Genomic DNA, 19,309 nt, shown 5'->3' with positions numbered 1-19,309 from the left:
GGGCCAAAAGAAGACATAGATTAATTACTACAAGTAGGGAGATAGGAGAACTGTTTGAAAAATTGAGACCATGGAAAGACCATCCAGAGATACAACCTGAACAACATAAAGAGGAGAATACATATAAAAGAGGAAGAGATAAAAGATAAAAAGATGCAGAAATTTAACAGAGATTCACTCCCAATAAAAATTGCTGAAAATGAGGTGGGGGGAAACTTTAACTCGTTTGAAAATACTCGCCAGAATCACAGAGCGATCACAAATCTATTTTTATGACACATAATGATGTCGAAGAATTATAAGGATCAAAATTATAGTGCTCCTGTATCACCATTAGTAAAAATACACAACCCAGAAGTTCCTACACAGAACCGCTTTAGCCCCCTTAGCCAGATCACTGATGAAGAAGAGAAAAAAAGAAGAAACAGAAACAATTGAAAAAGAAAGAGGAAAGGGAAAAGAAAAGTAAAAAAAAAAGAAGATAAAAGGAATAGAGGAACTAATCCCAAGAAAAAAAATAGAACAACTGTAGAAGCAAATTAGGTAGAAAATCCAAAAGGGAAGGTGGGAAAAGGAACACAGGAAAACAAGGAAGGCGAAAAAATGAGCGAAACTAAAACTCCAAAAGGAAACATAGATGAAGGCAGAAGAAAATCCGTAACAAAAAAGACAGTAAAACAGGATTTTTTCCAGGTGCGAAAAAATTAAAACAAAAGAGGGGATGTATGGGGGGGAAGACTCGCCAAAAAGAAAAAACAACTAACAGAAGAGAAATATACAAGACATAATTTAAGCAATTATAAGCTCACTAAAATAGAAGAACGTATTTTAAAAAAGGGTTTAAAATTTTCCCCAACTGTATTCTTCAATAATTTTGAAGCATTCATAAGTGTCAGAAAATTCATGAGGAGACTAGCACTGAAAAAAATACTTCTTAAAAAAATCCGCAAAGGGGGCAGAAACACACAAAAAAGAACAAATTAATGATAAAGAAAGTATAGATCAATTTAGACATACAGATTTAAAACCCAAATCTAAATGCCATCCGTTACAAGAATATTCCCCTGCCCTTAATACCTTCATGAACCAAGTGCCAAAAGACATAGGAAAAACCCGACAACCAAAACACCCCCGATACATTACTAATGTAACCAGGGAAGAGAAAAAAGGAATCATCTCCATGCAGGACAATAATAAGATCATCATCTGACCTGCCGATAAAGGCGGGGGCAATTTTATAATGAATAAGGAAGACTACCACACAGAGGCAAAGAATACAGTGAGTTTTAAAAAAGAACTGAAAACATTGGTCCAAAAAGGAAGGAATCTAGGGATTTTATATAAAAAGGAAGCTACATTTATTAATATACTGTAGAACAACCAAAGATTGCGACATTCTACGACAACCCTAAAATACACAAAAACCCACAAAACCCACCGGGCAGAACAATTGTGTCTGGTATAGATTGTTTAACAAGTGCACTGTCCAAATATGTAGACCAGCACCTGCAACCGCATGCATAGGCACTCCCTGCTACATACCTAAAGGATACCAAACACACATTACAGATTTTAAACAATATCAAATGAAAAGAGAACTATATAATTGGCATGCTAGATGTCAAATCTCTGTATACATTAATTGAAAACCAAAAAGGATGCGACACAACGAAATATTTTTTAAGAATGAAGGGCGAAATGCCAGAATCACAAATTGAGTATCAAGGCGAATGTATCATGTTTATTTTACGAATAAACTATTTTATATATAATGAAGATTTTTACCTCCAGACATGGGGGACCACGATGGGGACGAGGTTCGCATCGGCGTCCGCAAATCTGCACGTAGGTGGAGCATCAATATATCCAACCAGATGGCGAGCTCTGGGCAGGCCTTGTCCTATGGCGACGTTTTATCGACTACATAATTTTTATATGGGGGGGGAGAAAGCTTACTGGACTTTTAAAAAAATATAAATAAAAACTGGTTTTATTTAGAATTCGCGCCTAGCTACAGCAAACAAGAAATACATTTCTTAGACTTGACAATATATATTGAAGGGGATAAAATATGCACAAAAACAAGCCGACTGATGCAAATATTATTGCAATGGAGAAAGCTGCCATTTACCACGCTGGTTAGAGAATATACCGCAGAGTCAGTTCCTACAGATCAAGAGAAAATGCACAGAAAGAGAGGAATATGAAAGGGAGGCAGAATTTATGCAAAATAAACTTGAATCTAAGGGCTACAGTAGATATAAATGAATACAACATAAAACAGAAATAGGCCATTTAAATTGACAAGCAATGTTAGAGGAGAGGGAGATAGAAAAAACGAAAACAGAAGAAGCAGCACTGATTCCCCCAATTATTATACCATACAATAGCCAGGTACCATACTTTAAGAAACTCATTAAAAAACACTGGGACATCCTTAAAGAAGATAAAATAATTGGCGAATTGATTGCCGCAGAACCCAGAATTGTATATCGAAAAGCTAAAAATATAGGTAGCATGGTGGCATCTACAAATAAATGTATGGCAACAAACAACAGTAGTGAGAAACATGCTAAAACAGATAGTCGTTCAAATGGATTTTATCCCTGTAAATGATGTGTGGGATGCAAGAAATCACGAAGTAATACAATTCTAAAATAACTAATAGTGATGGCTCATACAAACAGAACATCAAGCAATTCATCCCTTGTTGGTGAGTTGGGGAGTAATATACATAATTACATGCCCCTGTAATAAAGTATACATTGGTCGAACAAAAAGACAATTAAGGAAAAGAATAGGGGAACATGTATACAATATCCAGAGGAAATCAGAGGGACATCCGTTATCACCCCACTACAAAGAAAAGCATGTAGGAAATTTAACTGGCTCAATATTTTGTGGGATAGAAATAGTGAGGAAAAATAAAAGGGGAGGTGACTTTGTTAAAGAAATGTCCAATATGAACTCCCTGATACCCAGTGGCCTAAACACTGACTGAAATAGAACTGTTTGCCTTTGAATAATAAATAATAATAAAAAAAATCTCTCCATCATGACAAGTACACCACACTATATAGCGGACAAGAAGGAGTCAAAAACTAAAACCTAAGAGTGAGTGGATATAAAGAGGGCACTGAAGAGAGTCAAGTAATTCTCACAGCGATCTGTCTGAAACGCGTCGGAGGAATCTTGATGCCTGCAACCATCCGTAGTTGCAGGAGTGACGTCACAAGCTGCTCCGTGAGAGCGCAAGCCGCTAACTCCTTTTCTTGTACAGCATCCCGGCTGGGGCGGGAGCTGTCAATTACAGCATCTGATCCGCGATAGTGTGGGTTCCGAACCAGCTACAGAGGGAGATACACGTGTGAAAAGAAGGACTCAATCATAAGGTAAATAGAAGTTACTATAACACCGCGGGTATTCTCCTGACAGGCAGGACAACACGTTTTTGCGAGGCATTTTAGTGCACGGTATCCCTTTATTATTTCTAATGGACAAATTCCCAATTGTATGTTCTGCTAACTGCTTGAAATTTAAATTCGCAAGATTCCCTAAGAACAGTAGAGAAATTGTGATAATTCATTCTTCTGATGTCATAAACGAAGCTCCACCAGTATTATTTGCCTTTTAAAGGGACTGTCTGAGGATGATAACTCCTGCCCATAAGCTCTAATATAGCATATGGATGTCAATTGAAGGGTCTACTGTTCAGGACTAGAGATGTCGCGAACATAAAATTTTCCGTTCGTGAACGGCGAGCGCAAATTTACGCAAATGTTGGCGAACGGGCGAACCGGGCGAACCTCCATAGACTTCAATAGACAGGCGAATTTTAAAACCCACAGGGACTCTTTCTGGCCACAATAGTGATGGAAAAGTTGTTTCAAGGGGACTAACACCTGGACTGTGGCATGCCGGAGGGGGATCCATGGCAAAACTCCCATGGAAAAGTACGTAGTTGACGCAGAGTCGGGTTAGTTGAATTCGCAATGCGATTAATATAACCTGCATTAATCGCATAACGAATTCAACTTAGAGCTAAGTTCCTAATGGTTGTTTTGCTAGAATTGACGAATATAACGAATATAGCACTATATTCTCAATCTTCGTTATATTCTAGCAATACAACCATTAGGAACCCAGCTCTAAGTTGAATTTGCAATGCGATTAATATAACCTGTATTAATCGCATTGCGATTACAACTTAGATCTGAGTTCCTAATGGTTGTATTGCTAGAATTGACGAATATAACGAATATAGCACTATAGTCTCAATCTTCGTTATATTCTAGCAATACAACCATTAGGAACCAAGCTCTAAGTTGAATTCGCAATGCGATTAATATAACCTGTATTAATCGCATTGCGATTACAACTTAGTCAAATTTGTGACACTGCAGCTTCAGAATGAATCTAAGATGGATGCTGTCCTTGCTTTTTGATAGGAGGTGGGAGGGTCTGGGAGGGAGGGTATGCTGATTGGCTGGAATGTGTCTGCTGACTGTGAGTTACAGGGTCAAAGTTTGCTCAATGATGATGTATAGGGGGCGGACCGAACATCGCATATGTTCCCCCGCCGCTGCGAACGCAAACAAGCTATGTTCGACGGGAACTGTTCGCCGGCGAATAGTTCGGGACAACTCTAGTCAGGACCCCATTTATGTGTTAGAACGGATAATGTCTCTGTAAGCCTGGTTCTCTCTGATGGACCTGGCATGTTCATACATTCCATGGACAGCCATTACTCATGTGATAGCCAATGAAAGTCTTGATGCAGTGGTGGTAAGAGAAGCCAGATGTGTCACACGTCACCAGCATTATTTTAAAAAGGGGTTGTCTTCAGGCCAACCACCTGTAACGGCTACTGTGCATTAGAGATGTCCCGAACTATTCGCCGGCGAACAGTTCCCGGCAAACATCGCTTGTTTGCGTTTGCCGCGGGTTGACTTGACTGAAAGCAGAGAGTCACACCGAACCAGCACTCCTGTCCGCCCTGAACGCACAGGTGGATCAGTGGCTGACAGGACGTCCTCAAGCAGGCCAGGAAGGTGTGTGGCCATTTCAGGCGTTCGTACACGGCCATGGCGCACTTTTCAGATATTCAGCGGCGAAACAACATGCCAGCTTGATTTGCAACAGCCCGACACGTTGGAATTCAGCACTCCTAATGTTCGACCGCCTGCTCCAACAAGAAAAAGCCGTCAAAGAGTATTTGTATGACCGAGGTGCTAGGACAGCCTCTGCGGAGCTGGGTATTTTTTTTAGGCTCATGCGTCTTTTTGAGGAGGTGACAAACCTAGTCAGTTGCACTGAAGGCACCATCAGCGACATCATCTCATTTGTTTTCTTCCTGGAGCGTGCCCTGCGAAGAGTGCTGGATCAGGCCGTAGATGAGCGTGAAGAGGAAGAGGAAGAGTTGTGGTCACCATCACCACCAGAAACAGCCTTATCAGCATCGCTTGCTGGACCTGCGGCAACGCTGGAAGAGGAGTCTGAGGAAGAGGAGTCAGAGGAGGAATGTGGCTTTGAGGAGTAGGAAGACCAACCACAGCAGGCATCCCAGGGTGCTCGTTGTCACCTATCTGGTACCCGTGGTGTTGTACGAGGCTGGGGGGAAGAACAGACCTTCAATGAGATCAGTGAGGACGAGGAAAGGGACATGAGTAGCTCGGCATCCAACCTTGTGCAAATGGGGTCTTTCATGCTGTCGTGCCTGTTGAGGGACCCTCGTATAAAAAGGCTGAAGGAGAACGACCTGTACTGGGTGGCCACGCTACTAGACCCCCGGTATAAGCAGAAAGTGGCTGAAATGTTACCGAATTACCGGAAGTCGGAAAGGATGCAGCAGTTACAAAACAAGTTAAAAAGTATGCTTTACACAGCGTATAAGGGTGATGTCACAGCACAACAGGAATCTAACAGGGGAAGAGGTGAAAGTAATCCTCCTCCTACCATGACCACGCCGGCAAGGACAGGACGCTTTACAGACGTGTTGTTGATGGAGGACATGCAGAGCTTTTTAAGTCCTACGCATCGCCACAGCCCTTCGGGGTCCACCCTCAGAGAACGACTCGACCGAAAGGTAGCAGACTACCTCGCCTTAACTGCAGATATCGACACTCTGAGGAGCGATGAACCCCTTGACTACTGGGTGTGCAGGCATGACCTGTGGCCTGAGCTATCCCAATTTGCGATAGAACTTCTGGCCTGCCCCGCTTCAAGTGTCCTGTCAGAAAGGACCTTCAGCGCAGCAGGAGGTATTGTCACTGAGAAGAGAAGTCGCCTAGGTCAAAAAAGTCTAGATTAACTCACCTTTATTAAGATGAATGAGGCATGGATCCCGAAGGGACTGACAGTGGGGGATGCATTTGACTAAAAAAGGCTTGATGAGATGCCTTGGGCTAAAAATGGTCCACACGCTGCTGTATTTAATCTCTGCATGCCGGATGACTTGCGTGACTTCTCCGCCACCAACTAGGGTTCAAGCCACAATGTTTTAGTGCACTTTCTGCCTGGAAAACATAAATTTTTCCAGCGGCTGCAACAATACCTAATTTTTCAGGCATGTTTACATGCCTAATTTTTCTGGCCTCTGGTGCTGCACTGTGGCTGCAAAAACAAAACAAAAAAATGCACATACATGTGTCAATTCCCCTTCGTGATCGTTACCTTGTTGTGGTGAAGGGGCTTGCGTATCACAATGAAGCGATCACCTCTATAAGTGTGTTGGCAATGGCAATGTTGGCACAGCCCAGATGATAAGGTCGTTGCTTCATTGTGAACAGACCAAAAGCGATCGGTTGGATAATTTTGCATAGAAAAAAACATTAATTTTCTTTGTGATCATCTAAGGTGATCATCAAAGCCTACTAGGCCAACAATGGGCCCACACTGCAGAATCATTGTTTTCTGGGTCACTTAACTGTCACTGAACTACCTCAGCATGACCATAGGCTTTGAAAAACTGCCATCGCCTGCAATCTCCCAAACGTGCGCACGAGCACAGTCATCACTACACCAAGATTGACGCATAGAGGAATGAAATTTATGTCATGAGTGTGTCAACTATTGACAACTCTTTGCGGTTGTCTAAAATCTATTCGATACACATCCCCTGATAGGGGACGTAACAGGGATTAAACTGATAAGAATAGTACTACTTAGCACACCACTCATATAGGGTGGCACAGTACATTGCACGGCGCAAGCGCAGTGCCCCAAATTGGAAGTAAGAGGACCAACCAAGCATCTTTTTCCATCTCCCGGTTCCTAAAATCTATTCCATACACTGGCCCCTGATAGGGGACGTAACAGGGATTAAACTGATAGGAATAGTACTACTTAACATACCACCCATATAGGGTGGCACAGTACATTGCACGGCGCACACGCAGTACCCCAAATTGGAAGTAAGAGGACCAACCAAGCATCTTTTTCCATCTCTCGGTTCCTAAAATCTATTCCATACACCGGCCCCTGATAGGGGACAAAACAGAGATTAAACTGGTAAGAACAGATTATTTTAATTTTAAAAAAAGAGGACAGCCTCTGCGGAGCTGGGTATTTTTGGGCCATGTTACTGAACACTCATGCACAATGGCTGTAGGCTCATGCGTCCTTTTGCGGAGGTGAAAAACCTGGTCAGTCAAACCCAAGGCAACATCATCGACCTCATCCCATATGCGTTTTTTCTGGAGCGTGCCCTGCAAAGAGTGCTGGATCAGGCCGTAGATGAGCATGAAGAGGAAGAGTTGTGGTCACCATCACCACCAGAAGCAGCCTTGTCGTCGTCGATTGCTGGACCTGCGGCAACGCAGAGAGAGGAGTTTGAAGAAGAGGAGTCAGAGGAGGAAGGTGGCTTTGAGGAGGTGGAAGACCAACCACAGCAGGCATCCCAGGGGGCTTGTTGTCACCTTTCGGGGACCCTTGGTGTTGTACGTGGTTGGGTGGAGGAAGAGACCTTCAATGACGTCAGTGAGGACAAGGAACGGGATATGGCTAGCTTGGTATCCAACCTTGTGCAAATGGGGAGTTTGTGGTTGTGCAAATGGACTGTTTGCGGTTGTTTGCGGTGCGTTAAACGGGGAGTTTGGTCTGTCAGAGTTTGGTCTGTTACTGTGAAGCGGGTGTAACCCTTACACTACCTGATCGATACAACATCATACCTGATCGTATACACACACTGGATGTTTTAAAGCATGTTATTCCAAACAATTTAGGAATGTTAGGTGATTTATGCCCTTTATGGATTAAAACCCGACTCTGCGTCAACTACGTAATTTTCCATGGGAGTTTTGCCATGGATCCCCCTCCGGCATGCCACAGTCCAGGTGTTAGTCCCCTTGAAACAACTTTTCCATCACTATTGTGGCCAGAAAGAGTCCCTGTGGGCTTTAAAATTCGCCTGCCTATTGAAGTCTACGGCGGTTTGCCCGGTTCGCGAACATTTGCGGAAATCCGCGTTCGCCGTTCACGAACGGAAAATTTTATGTTTGCGACATCTCTACTGTGCATTCAATACAATGGCAGATGTTATGTTAAGGCTACATTCACACGACTGTATGTGTGTTGCAGTACGCAAATTGCGGATCCTCAAAAAAACGTATGACGTTCCAAATGGCATCCATTTTTTTTGCGGATCCATTGTAACAATGCCTATCCTTGTCAGCAAAACTGACAAGATTAGGACATGTTCTATCTTTTTTGCGGGGCTACGAACGGACATACGGATGCGGATAGCACACGGTGTGCTGTCCGCATTTTTTGCGGATCCATTAAAATGAATAGGTCTGCATCCTATCTGCAAAAAAACAGAACGGACACGGAAACAAAATACGTACGTTCGTGTGAATGTAGCTTAAGTGATACGCAAGTCAGAAATGGAAAGAAACATCCAAGACTCCAATTATTTCCCAGAAATAAAAAGGCATTCAAACGCTAAAACACATTACTGTAGTTAATTGCTGAATAGCAGGTATCAGGCCGGTCATGTCCTTTTCATAAGGGTCTAATGTGTGGGCAGTGATGTGGACAAAAGATTGCCGAACTTCACTTTAACAAAAGTTGGAAACGCTTAGTACTTTCAAAGTGGAAAGGAAAAACAATGGTTTGAACAAAGTAGGTCAAGAGCATGACAGCTTTTAAAATGTCACTTCGCAGATGAACAAGCTATAGCATTTAACAGTAAAACTTATAAATGCTAATGACAAATAAGATGTTATAGAAAGGACTGCTGTATTGCTGGATTTACATGTTTTGGGGTGACCAATAGATGCACAATTTTGGATAAACCCAAGGTTTTACCGTTAAAATTGTAATGCCACTGGCCTCTATGAGTGGGCAGGGTTTTAGCGGCATGTAGCAGTCGAAGCATGCAAGCCCCGCCGTACCTAACATTTTGCGCTAAATCTATGTAGCACATCAAATGTAGCTGCTGTCTGATAAATTACTGATCAATGCTAACTACTTAGGATAAACCTAGTGCTACCAGATTGATTTTCTATACTAGGTAACAGTGGCAGTTTACAGGAGTGTACTACGTTATATGCAGTTTAATGCTTTCCTTTGGACAACAGCTGTGGCTCGATAATTGAAATAGGAAAAATCTCACTACAAAAAGTCTGTGTGTAGCCTCACCCAAAATGTTGAGTTCCACTTGTTTCCAGTGAAAGTTACTTACTGATGATATATACAAAATAAAATGACTATGTTTCCCCCTAAAGCATTCAGATTTGTGATGGGAGTGAATACAAATAGCCTAGAAAAGAGGGTGTTTGGTTCCTCCTCACCCAAGCCTTGTTGCCTAACTGGACTAGTGCTCTCAAAGCATCCAAGTTTCTATACCTTGCCTTGAAGAACACTAATATATCCAAAACAGCTATATGTGAGTTATTAGGCTGTATCTTCTATCGATGCTATATCACCAGTATCTCTGGAGGGACAATTGGCCACTAGGGATAGAAAGGATCTACAATACTATATACCCGGAATGCACACCGAGGGTATCTATATTTTATGAACCAAAATATGGACACAATCATGGACATAAAGCCTTAATTTTTTGCTGGGTGGATACCTTGTAGCATAAGAAAACCGTCTGTAATAAGAAGGTTTAACTTGAAATCTTTAGAATTAGCAAAATGGAGCCGCTAGGTTAACGCAACTTAGTGGGGCAAGTTTCCAATGTGCTCTGTACAACACAGGTCTTTAAAGGTGTTGTCCACTTTGGAAAATCTATTTTTGTGAGAAATGACATTAAAGTGTAACTGCCATTTCACTACCATAAATGAAATTCCTAACATATGTGATGCTGAAGGGAAGGTGTTCATGAAGCTTTATTTTTCAGTTAATTTTACCTCTCTGATGTCTGTATTCAGCCCTTAGCAACCCTATTTCTCTGTGCCTCTATTTCAGCATCTTCCTAACATGGCCTCTGCTGCTCTTCCTGTGATGATGTTTGCCATGTCCTTATGGCCATCCTGTATTTCCCTCACTTCCCATAACCCTTTGCTCTCCTCACATGATGGGACCAATCAGAATGCAGATAACTGCCCCACTACCCCAGAGCAGTGTGTATCCTCTCACATACAGCTAACCAGAGAAAAGCCCTGCAATGACATGAAATCAGTAAGCATTTGTTGTAGCCTCTTAATAGTCACAATAAAAGTTTTTTTTAGGAACCATTTTGGGGTATATATTGTGTATTAAATAACTTTTATTGTTTTATTTTTAGGGGGAAAGATAAAAAAGCAGCAGCATTTTTACATTATTTTGTGGAACTTTTTTTTTTACGGCATTCACTGTGTGGTGAAAATAATGTAATTTTATTATTGGGGGTCCCTACCCTAATGATAATGTCACCTTTCTACATTTCTATATATTTTTTTACTATCTTTCTCTCCTCCTGTCAGCTCTGCAGCTGCTCCCTCTCTTCATCCAGACTGACAAGGAGCGGGGGCTACTTTAACTGCCCATATCTCTGGTTTGGTACTAGCTAGAGATATGGGTTTTGTATTGTTTGAAAGCTGACATTCCAGACAATACCAGAATGACAGCAATATGTTCAGTACAGTGGAAGATATCACTGATAGAAATCGGGATGCAATGAATGCAGCTGAAAGTGAAAGTAAAAGCAGGTTTTACCCACGATTATTCCCAACTCGATTTCTAACAGTGATTTCTCCTCTTGACTTTCAGATTTCAAACAAGACTAATTGCATGTTTCTAGCTGCTACCATTCAGGAGAAAGCAGCATCTAAAGCAGCCCTCCTACGTCCACTTTCTGCCGGAGCCCAGGCACTCAAGGCTGTGCTCCTCCTCCTCCTAGTGCTCTCCCCATCTCTTTTTTATATCAGAGAGGAGGCGGCTGCACAAGACAATGCTGTGAAAAGAGCACCTCTTTTAGACTGAACACGCCCATCTACCTGGGACTTCTGAGCAGAGTTTGTAGCTGGTTCCTACACTGCCCTGAATACTGTAGGCAAAAGTAAGTCCAAAGTGAGGCAGTATATTTAGTGTTAGGGACCCATCTGCGGAAGCCAACTCATTTATAGTTGGTATTGTACCACTTTTATCTAGAATGACCCCCATTTCTTAGCTCTATTGTTTGTATATATAACGGTATGCAGCCATTTTTTTTTTTTTTTGTAATGCTGTGAAAAGAGTCCTGCTCAATGTGAAAGTGACACGCATTTCTGGGTGTTATTATGAGGTGAAACTGAAAAAGTTTAAATTATAAAGCACAAAAGCATTTATACAGCAGGGTGTACTATACTATTAGGGTATAAAAAATGAAACAGCAGTTACAATTTAAATAGATTACTGGTAGCACCACTGCAATAATACCCAGAAATCAGTTGTAATCTATGCAGATTTATGGGAAAAAATGTTCCATTTCCCAGCACCACCATGCATGAAGGGGGGGGATTCATTGGGTTTGGGGCACATTATACATTTCTTACTGAATTCAGTAGAATATCCATGTGATCCAAGGAATTATCAGGAGATTCCACAAGGGGGAATATCACCACCAGTACTGACAAGTTCAATCCATACAGTGTATAGTATATAGGACCTCAACATGGACAACTGCAGGTTCCCACATAAACGGTGACATTTTATTAGCTATACAACATACTGAGATATCTGCTCATACCTTGTACTTCTTTGAAAACAGTAAAGAATTTTCCTGTCAGACTTTTCAACTCATTATTAGCCAGTGAAATTGAGAAGATTTTGTCAGCAACTGAACTTGTGGACAAATACAGCCCGACCGGGAAAGAGGTCAGAGAACAGCCCGATAGATCTGAAGGAAAGAAAAAATTATGAAATCAGTAATAGAAAGTGATTAAATATAATTGTATTATTTTCCATTGGAACTAGATGTTCACTTTTTTTATTATAATTTGAGGCAGACTCGGTACTGACCTGTGCTTCTAATGTGTAGGGAATAAAGTAGATGCAAAGTAAACAATACAGGTGAAACTTGAAAGATTTGAATATCGTGCAAAAGTTCATTTATTTCAGTAATGCAACTTAAAAGGTGAAACTATTATATGAGATAGACTCAATACATGCAAAGAGAGATATTTCAAGCCTTTATTTGTTATAATTTGGATGATTATGGCTTACAGCTTATGAAAACCCCAAATTCACAATCTCAGAAAATTAGAATATTACATGAAATCAATAAAAAAAGAATGTTAAATAGAAAAATGTAGGACCTATAATCATGCATATGTACTCTATACTTGGTTTGGACCCCTTTTGCATCAATTACTGCCTCAATGCGTCGTGGCATGGATGCTATTAGCCTATGGCACTGCTGAGGTGTTATGGAAGACCAGGATGCTTCAATAGCAGCCTTTAGTTCTTTTGCATTGTTCGGTCTCATGTCTCTCATCTTTCTCTTGGCAATGCTCCATAGATTCTCTATGGGGTTCAGGTCAGGCGAGTTTGCTGGCCAATCAAGCACAGTAATCCCATGGTCATTGAACCAGGTTTTGGTACTTTTGACAGTGTGGGCAGGGGCCAAGCCCTGCTGGAAAATGAAGTCACCATCTCTATAAAGCTTGTCTGCTGAAGGAAGCATGAAGTGCTCCAAAATCTCCTGGTAGACGGTTGCGTTGACTCTGGACTTAATGAAGCACAGTGGACCAATACCAGCAGATGACATGGCTCCCCAAATCAACACAGACTTTGGAAACTTCACACTGGACTTCAAGCATATTGCATTGTGTGCCTCTCCATTCTTCCTCCAGACTCTGGGTCCTCGGTTTCCAAATGAGATGCAAAAGTTGTTCTCATCAGAAAAGAGGACTTTGGACCACTGAGCAACAGACCAGTTCTATTTTTTCTTTAGCCCAGGTAAGATGCTTCTGACGTTGTTTGTTGTTCAGTAGAGGCTTGACAAGAGGAAAACAACATTTGAAGCCCATGTCCATTATCCGTCTGTGTGGGGGGGCTCTTGATTAGTGTTGAACGTGAATATTCGAATTACGAATATTTATCACGAATATCGCAACTTCGAGAATTCGCGAATATTTCTAATATAGTGCTATATATTTGTTTTTCGAATATTCGTCATTTTGTTTACTAGGAAAATCGGCAATGTAATGATCGCGTAATATGCGAATATTACGCGTTCAATATAGGCGTGGTTCAAAAAAGAATATATATCACTATATTGAATATAGTGCTATATATAAATTTTTTTGAATATTCATAATTTTTTTCCATCTGAAGTTATGTTTCCTCCCCCTTCTTAAGTTGCTTGTCAAGCAATTTAAGCAGGGAGGAATCATGACTTCAGATGGAAAAAAATGACGAATATTAAAAAAAACTAATATACGGCACTGTATCGAATATAGTGCTATATATTCATTCTTTAGAATATTTGTCATTGCCGAATATTCAAAAAACTAATATATATCACTATATTGAACATAGTGCTATACAGTATATTTGTTTTTTAGAATATTCGTCATTTTTTTCCATCTGAAGTCATGATTCCTCCCTGCTTAAATTGCTTGACAAGTAACTTAAGAAGGGGGAGGAAACATAACTTCCGATGGAAAAAAATGACGAATATTCTAAAAAACTAATATATAGCACTATATTCTATAGTGCTATATATTCCTTTTTGATCCACGCCTGTATTGCTCATTACATTTCCGATTTTTCGAGTAAAAAAAAAAAGTTGAATATAGCGAATATTGGAATTAGTGAATATTCAACTAATATTCTACAAAATATTTGCAAAATATTGTGAATTCGAATATGACCCCTGCTGCTCATCACTACTCTTGATAGACCAACTCCAGCCTCAGTCCACTCCTTGTGAACGTCCCCAACACTTTTGAATGGCTGTTTCCTGACAATCCTCTCCAGGCTGCGGTCATCACTGCTGCTTGTGCAGATTTTTCTTCCACACTTGTCCCTTCCACATAACTTTCTATTAATGTTCTTTGATACAGCACTTTGGGAACATCCAACTTGTTTTGCAATTACCTTTTAAGGCTTTCCCTCCTTATGGAGGGTGTCAATGATGGTTTTCTGCACAACTGTCAGGTCAGCAGTCTTTCCCATGATTGTGATTCCTACTGAATCAGACTGAGAGACAATTTGCAGGCTCAGGAATAGAGTTGAGCGAACTCGAACTGTAAGGTTCAGGTTCGTACCGAACTTTAGCTTTTTTTGGACCCGGACCCAGACCCGAACCCGAACATTTACGTAAAAGTTCAGGTTCGTGTTCGGTGTTCGGCAATTTTTATGGCGCTTTTTGAAAGGCTGCAAAGCAGCCAATCAACCAGCGTTTAACTATGTGTCCTTAGAAGCCATCACAGCCATGCCTACTATTGGCATGGCTGTGATTGGCCAACTGCAGCATGTGACCCAGCCTCTATATAAGGCTGAGTCACGTAGCGCTGCACGTCACTCTGCTATTCTTAGTGTAAGGAGAGGATGCTGCTGCTGTTAGGGACAGATCAGGGATAAATACTAAGAAGAACTGCCTTATAACTCAGCGTTCTCAATCCAATGTGTTTTGTGGGTGCAGTGCACAGTTTTTTTAAGCCTGCACTGAGCCAACTTCTGTTGAAAACGCTTTTTTTTTTTTACTTCAGTTTGTCACTATGAATACCTAATCGGCAGCCATTTTATGCAGACATGCTGGTGCAGCACTATCTATCTGCATGTCTGCTAGTCCAGAAATACAGCTTTTTTGCTGACCGTGCTTAAAAATTTATTTTTTTCATATACTGGTCATCTTTGATTACACGTGCAGTCACAATTTAACGTACATAGAATACAGTCACATTAAGGCCACAAATACGGCCATTCATTTACTGCGGTTGAAATAAACCGTGTGTTCATATACTGGTCATCTTTGATTACACATGCATAGGTGACAGTCACATTTAGGCCACAAATACGGCCATTCGTTTACTGCGGTTTAAATAAACCGTGTGTTCATATACTGCTCATTTTGAATTTAACGTATATAGAATACAGTCACATTTAGACCACAAATACGGCCATTCGTTTACTGTGGTTGAAATAAACTGTGTGTTCATATACTGCTCATTTTGAATTTAAAGTACATAGAATACAGTCACATTTAGGCCACAAATACGGCCATTCGTTTACTGCGGTTGAAATAAACCGTGTGTTCATATACTGGTCATCTCTGATTACACGTGCATAGGTGACAGTCACATTTAGGCCACAAATACGGACATTCGTTTACTGCGGTTTAAAAAAACCGTGTGTTCATATACTGTTCATTTTGGATTTAACGTACATAGAATACAGTCACATTTAGGCCACAAATACGGCCATTCGTTTACTGCGGTTGAAATAAACCGTGTGTTCATATACTGGTCATCTCTGATTACACGTGCATAGGTGACAGTCACATTTAGGCCACAAATACGGACATTCGTTTACTGCGGTTTAAAAAAACCGTGTGTTCATATACTGTTCATTTTGGATTTAACGTACATAGAATACAGTCACATTTTGGCCACAAATACGGCCATTCATTTACTGCGGTTGAAATAAACCGTGTGTTCATATACTGCTCATTTTGAACTTAACCTACATAGAATACAGTCACATTTAGGCCACAAATACGGCCATTCGTTTACTGCGGTTGAAATAAATAGTGTGTTCATATACTGGTCATCTTTGATTACACGTGCATAGGTGACAGTCACATTTAGGCCACAAATACGGCCATTCGTTTACTGCGGTTTAAATAAACCGTGTGTTCATATACTGCTCATTTTGAATTTAACGTACATAGAATACAGTCACATTTAGGCCACAAATACGGCCATTCATTTACTGCAGTTGAAATAAACCGAGTGTTCATATACTGCTCATTTTGAATTTAACGTACATATAATACAGTCACATTTAGGCCACAAATACCGCTGTCATATAGAGTTTAAAAAAAAAAAATTGTGCAATACCCTACATCAGGGTTTATATTGGCGATTAATTATTTTTAACATAATTAACCAATTTTTACTTTGCTTTGTGAACGCTAACTATGAGGCAAACATCTAATAAGGGACACAGTCAAGGTCGCGGTGGTGGTGTTGGTGGAACCTCTGGTGCAGGGAGAGGACGTGGCCGTTCTGCCACAGCTATACATCCTACTGAACCTACTACCTGAGGTCCCAGTAGCCGCCAGAATCTACAGCGATATTTGGTCGGGCCTAATGCCGTTCTAAGGATAGTAAGGCCTGAGCAAGTACAGGCGCTAGTCAATTGGGTGGCCGACAGTGGATCCAGCACGTTCACATTATCTCCCATCCAGTCTTCTGCAGAAAGTGCACAGGTGGCGCCTGAAACCCATGCCCATCAGTCTGTCACATCACCCCCGTGCATATCGGGGAACCTGTCTGAGCCTCAAGTCATGCAGCAGTCTCTTATGCTGTTTGAAGACACTGCTGGCAGGGTTTCTCAAGGGCATCCACCTAGCCCTTCCCCAGGGGTGGAAGACATAGAATGCACTGACGCACAACCACTTATGTTTCCTGATGAGGACATGGGAATACCACCTCAGCACGTCTCTGATGATGACGAAACACAGGTGCCAACTGCGTTGTCTTTCTGCAGTGTGCAGACCGAAAAGGAGGTCAGGGAGAAAGACTGGGTGGAAGACGATGCAGGGGACGATGAGGTCCTAGACCCCACATGGAATGAAGGTCGTGCCACTGGCTTTCAGAGTTTGGAGGAAGAGGCAGTGGTGAGACCGAGCCAACAGCATAGCAAAAGCGGGAGCAGGGTGCAAAAGCAGAGCAGCCGTCGCCGAAACAGTTCGCCTGCTACTGGCCACCGCCACCACCGAATAGCACATCAAAGGCAGCATCAAGGAGTTCCCTGGCATGGCACTTCACACAATGTGCTGACGACAAGACCCGAGTGGTTTGCACGCTGTGCCATCAGAGCCTGAAGCGAGGCATTAACGTTCTGAACCTTAGCACAACCTGCATGACCAGGCATCTACATGCGAGACACGGGATGCAGTGGAGTAAGCACCTTCAAAACCAAGAAAGGGCTCAGGCCCCTCCTGCTCCCTCTTTTGCTGCTGCCTCGGCCTCTTCCTCTGCCTCTGGAGGAACGTTGGCACCTGCCACCCAGCAAACAGAGGATGTGCCACCAACAACACCACCTCCGTCACCAAGCATCTCCACCATGTCACACGGAAGCGTTTAGCTCTCCATCTCACAAACCTTTGAGAGAAAGCGTAAATTCCCACCTAGCCACCCTCGATCCCTGGCCCTGAATGCCAGCATTTCTAAACTACTGATCTTTGAAATGTTGTCATTCAGGCTGGTGGAGACTGACAGCTTCAAACAGCTCATGTCACTTGCTGTCCCACAGTATGTCGTTCCCAGCCGCCACTACTTCTCCAAAAGAGCCGTGCCTTCCCTGCACAAGTATCGGATAAAATCAAGTGTGTACTGCGCAACGCCATCTGTCACAAGGTCCACCTAACCACAGATACGTGGACCAGTAAGCATGGCCAGGGACGCTATATCTCCCTAACTGCACACTGGGTAAATGTAGTGGCGGCTGGGCCCCAGGTGGAGAGCTGTTTGGCGCACGTCCTTCCGCCGCCAAGGATAGCAGGCTATCATTCTTTGCCTCCTGTTGCCTCCTCTTCCTACTCGGCTTCCTCCTTCTCTTCTACCACCTCCTCATCCAGTCAGCGACAGACCTTCACCACCAACTTCAGCACAGTCAGGGGTAAACGTCAGCAGGCTGTTCTGAAACTGATGTGTTTGGCGGCTGGGGCTAGCCGGTTTGACGCACATCCCTTGCCTGGCGCATGTGCTGAATTTGGTGGTGCAGAAATTCATTCACAACTACCCCGACATGTCAGAGCTGCTGCGTAAAGTGCGGGCCGTCTGTGCGTTTCCGGCGTTCTCATCCTGCCGCCGCTCGGCTGTCTGCTCTACAGCGTAACTTCGGCCTTCCTGCTCACCGCCTCATATGCGACGTGCCCACCAGGTGGAACTCCACCTTGCACATGCTGGACAGACTGTGTGAGTAGAAGTAGGCCATAGTGGAGTTTCAGCTGTAGCACGCACAGGTGAGTCGCAATGCGGAACAGCACCACTTCACCACCAATGACTGGGCCTCCATGCGAGACATGTGTGCCCTGTTGCGCTGTTTCGAGTACTCCACCAACATGGCCAGTGCGATGATGCCGTTATCAGCGTTACAATACCACTTCTATGTCTCCTTGAGAAAACACTTAGGGCGATGATGGAAGAGGATGTGGCCCAGGACGAGGAGGAGGAGGAAGAGGGGTCATCTCTAACACTTTCAGGCCAGTCTTTAAGAAGTGGCTCAGAAAGAGGATTTTTGCAACAGCAGAGGCCAGGTACAAATTTGGCCAGCCAGGGCCCACTACTGGAGGATGAGGAGGGTGGGGATGAAGCATGTTCACAGCGGGGTGGCATCCATCGCAGCTCGGGCCCATCACTGGTGCGTGGCTGGGGGGATACAGAGGACACAGACGATACGCCCCCACAGAGGACAGCTTGTCCTTACCTCTGGGCAGCCTGGCACACATGAGCGACTACATGCTGCAGTGCCTGCTCAACAACTGCAGAGTTGCCCACATTTTAACGTGTGCTGACTACTGGGTGGCCACCCTGCTGGATCCCCATTACAAAGACAATGTGCCGTCCTTAATTCCCTCACTGGAGCGTGATTGGAAGATGCGCGACTACAGGCGCACGCTGGTAGACGCGCTCCTGAGAGCATTCCCGACTGACGCCGAAGGACA

The 19,309-nt window shown here is 42.8% G+C and overlaps 1 protein-coding gene across 3 annotated transcripts in view; it reads right to left on the bottom strand.

Annotated features, from left to right (window-relative positions):
* The window catches only part of LRRC20 (leucine rich repeat containing 20), an 801,757-nt gene that overhangs the window by 617,720 nt on the left and 164,728 nt on the right, over positions 1–19,309 (bottom strand). For all 3 annotated transcript variants that reach the window (XM_040434913.1, XM_040434914.1, XM_040434911.1), the window contains one exon: positions 12,158–12,307. In XM_040434913.1, coding sequence (XP_040290847.1) covers positions 12,158–12,307 — 150 coding nt within the window. The remainder of the gene's footprint in view (positions 1–12,157; positions 12,308–19,309) is intronic.

The sequence above is a fragment of the Bufo bufo genome, chromosome 6 (assembly GCF_905171765.1).
Source record: "Bufo bufo chromosome 6, aBufBuf1.1, whole genome shotgun sequence".
Lineage (NCBI taxonomy): Eukaryota > Metazoa > Chordata > Amphibia > Anura > Bufonidae > Bufo > Bufo bufo.
Note: the sequence above shows the minus strand (reverse complement) of the source record. Positions and strands in the feature narration are given on the sequence as shown.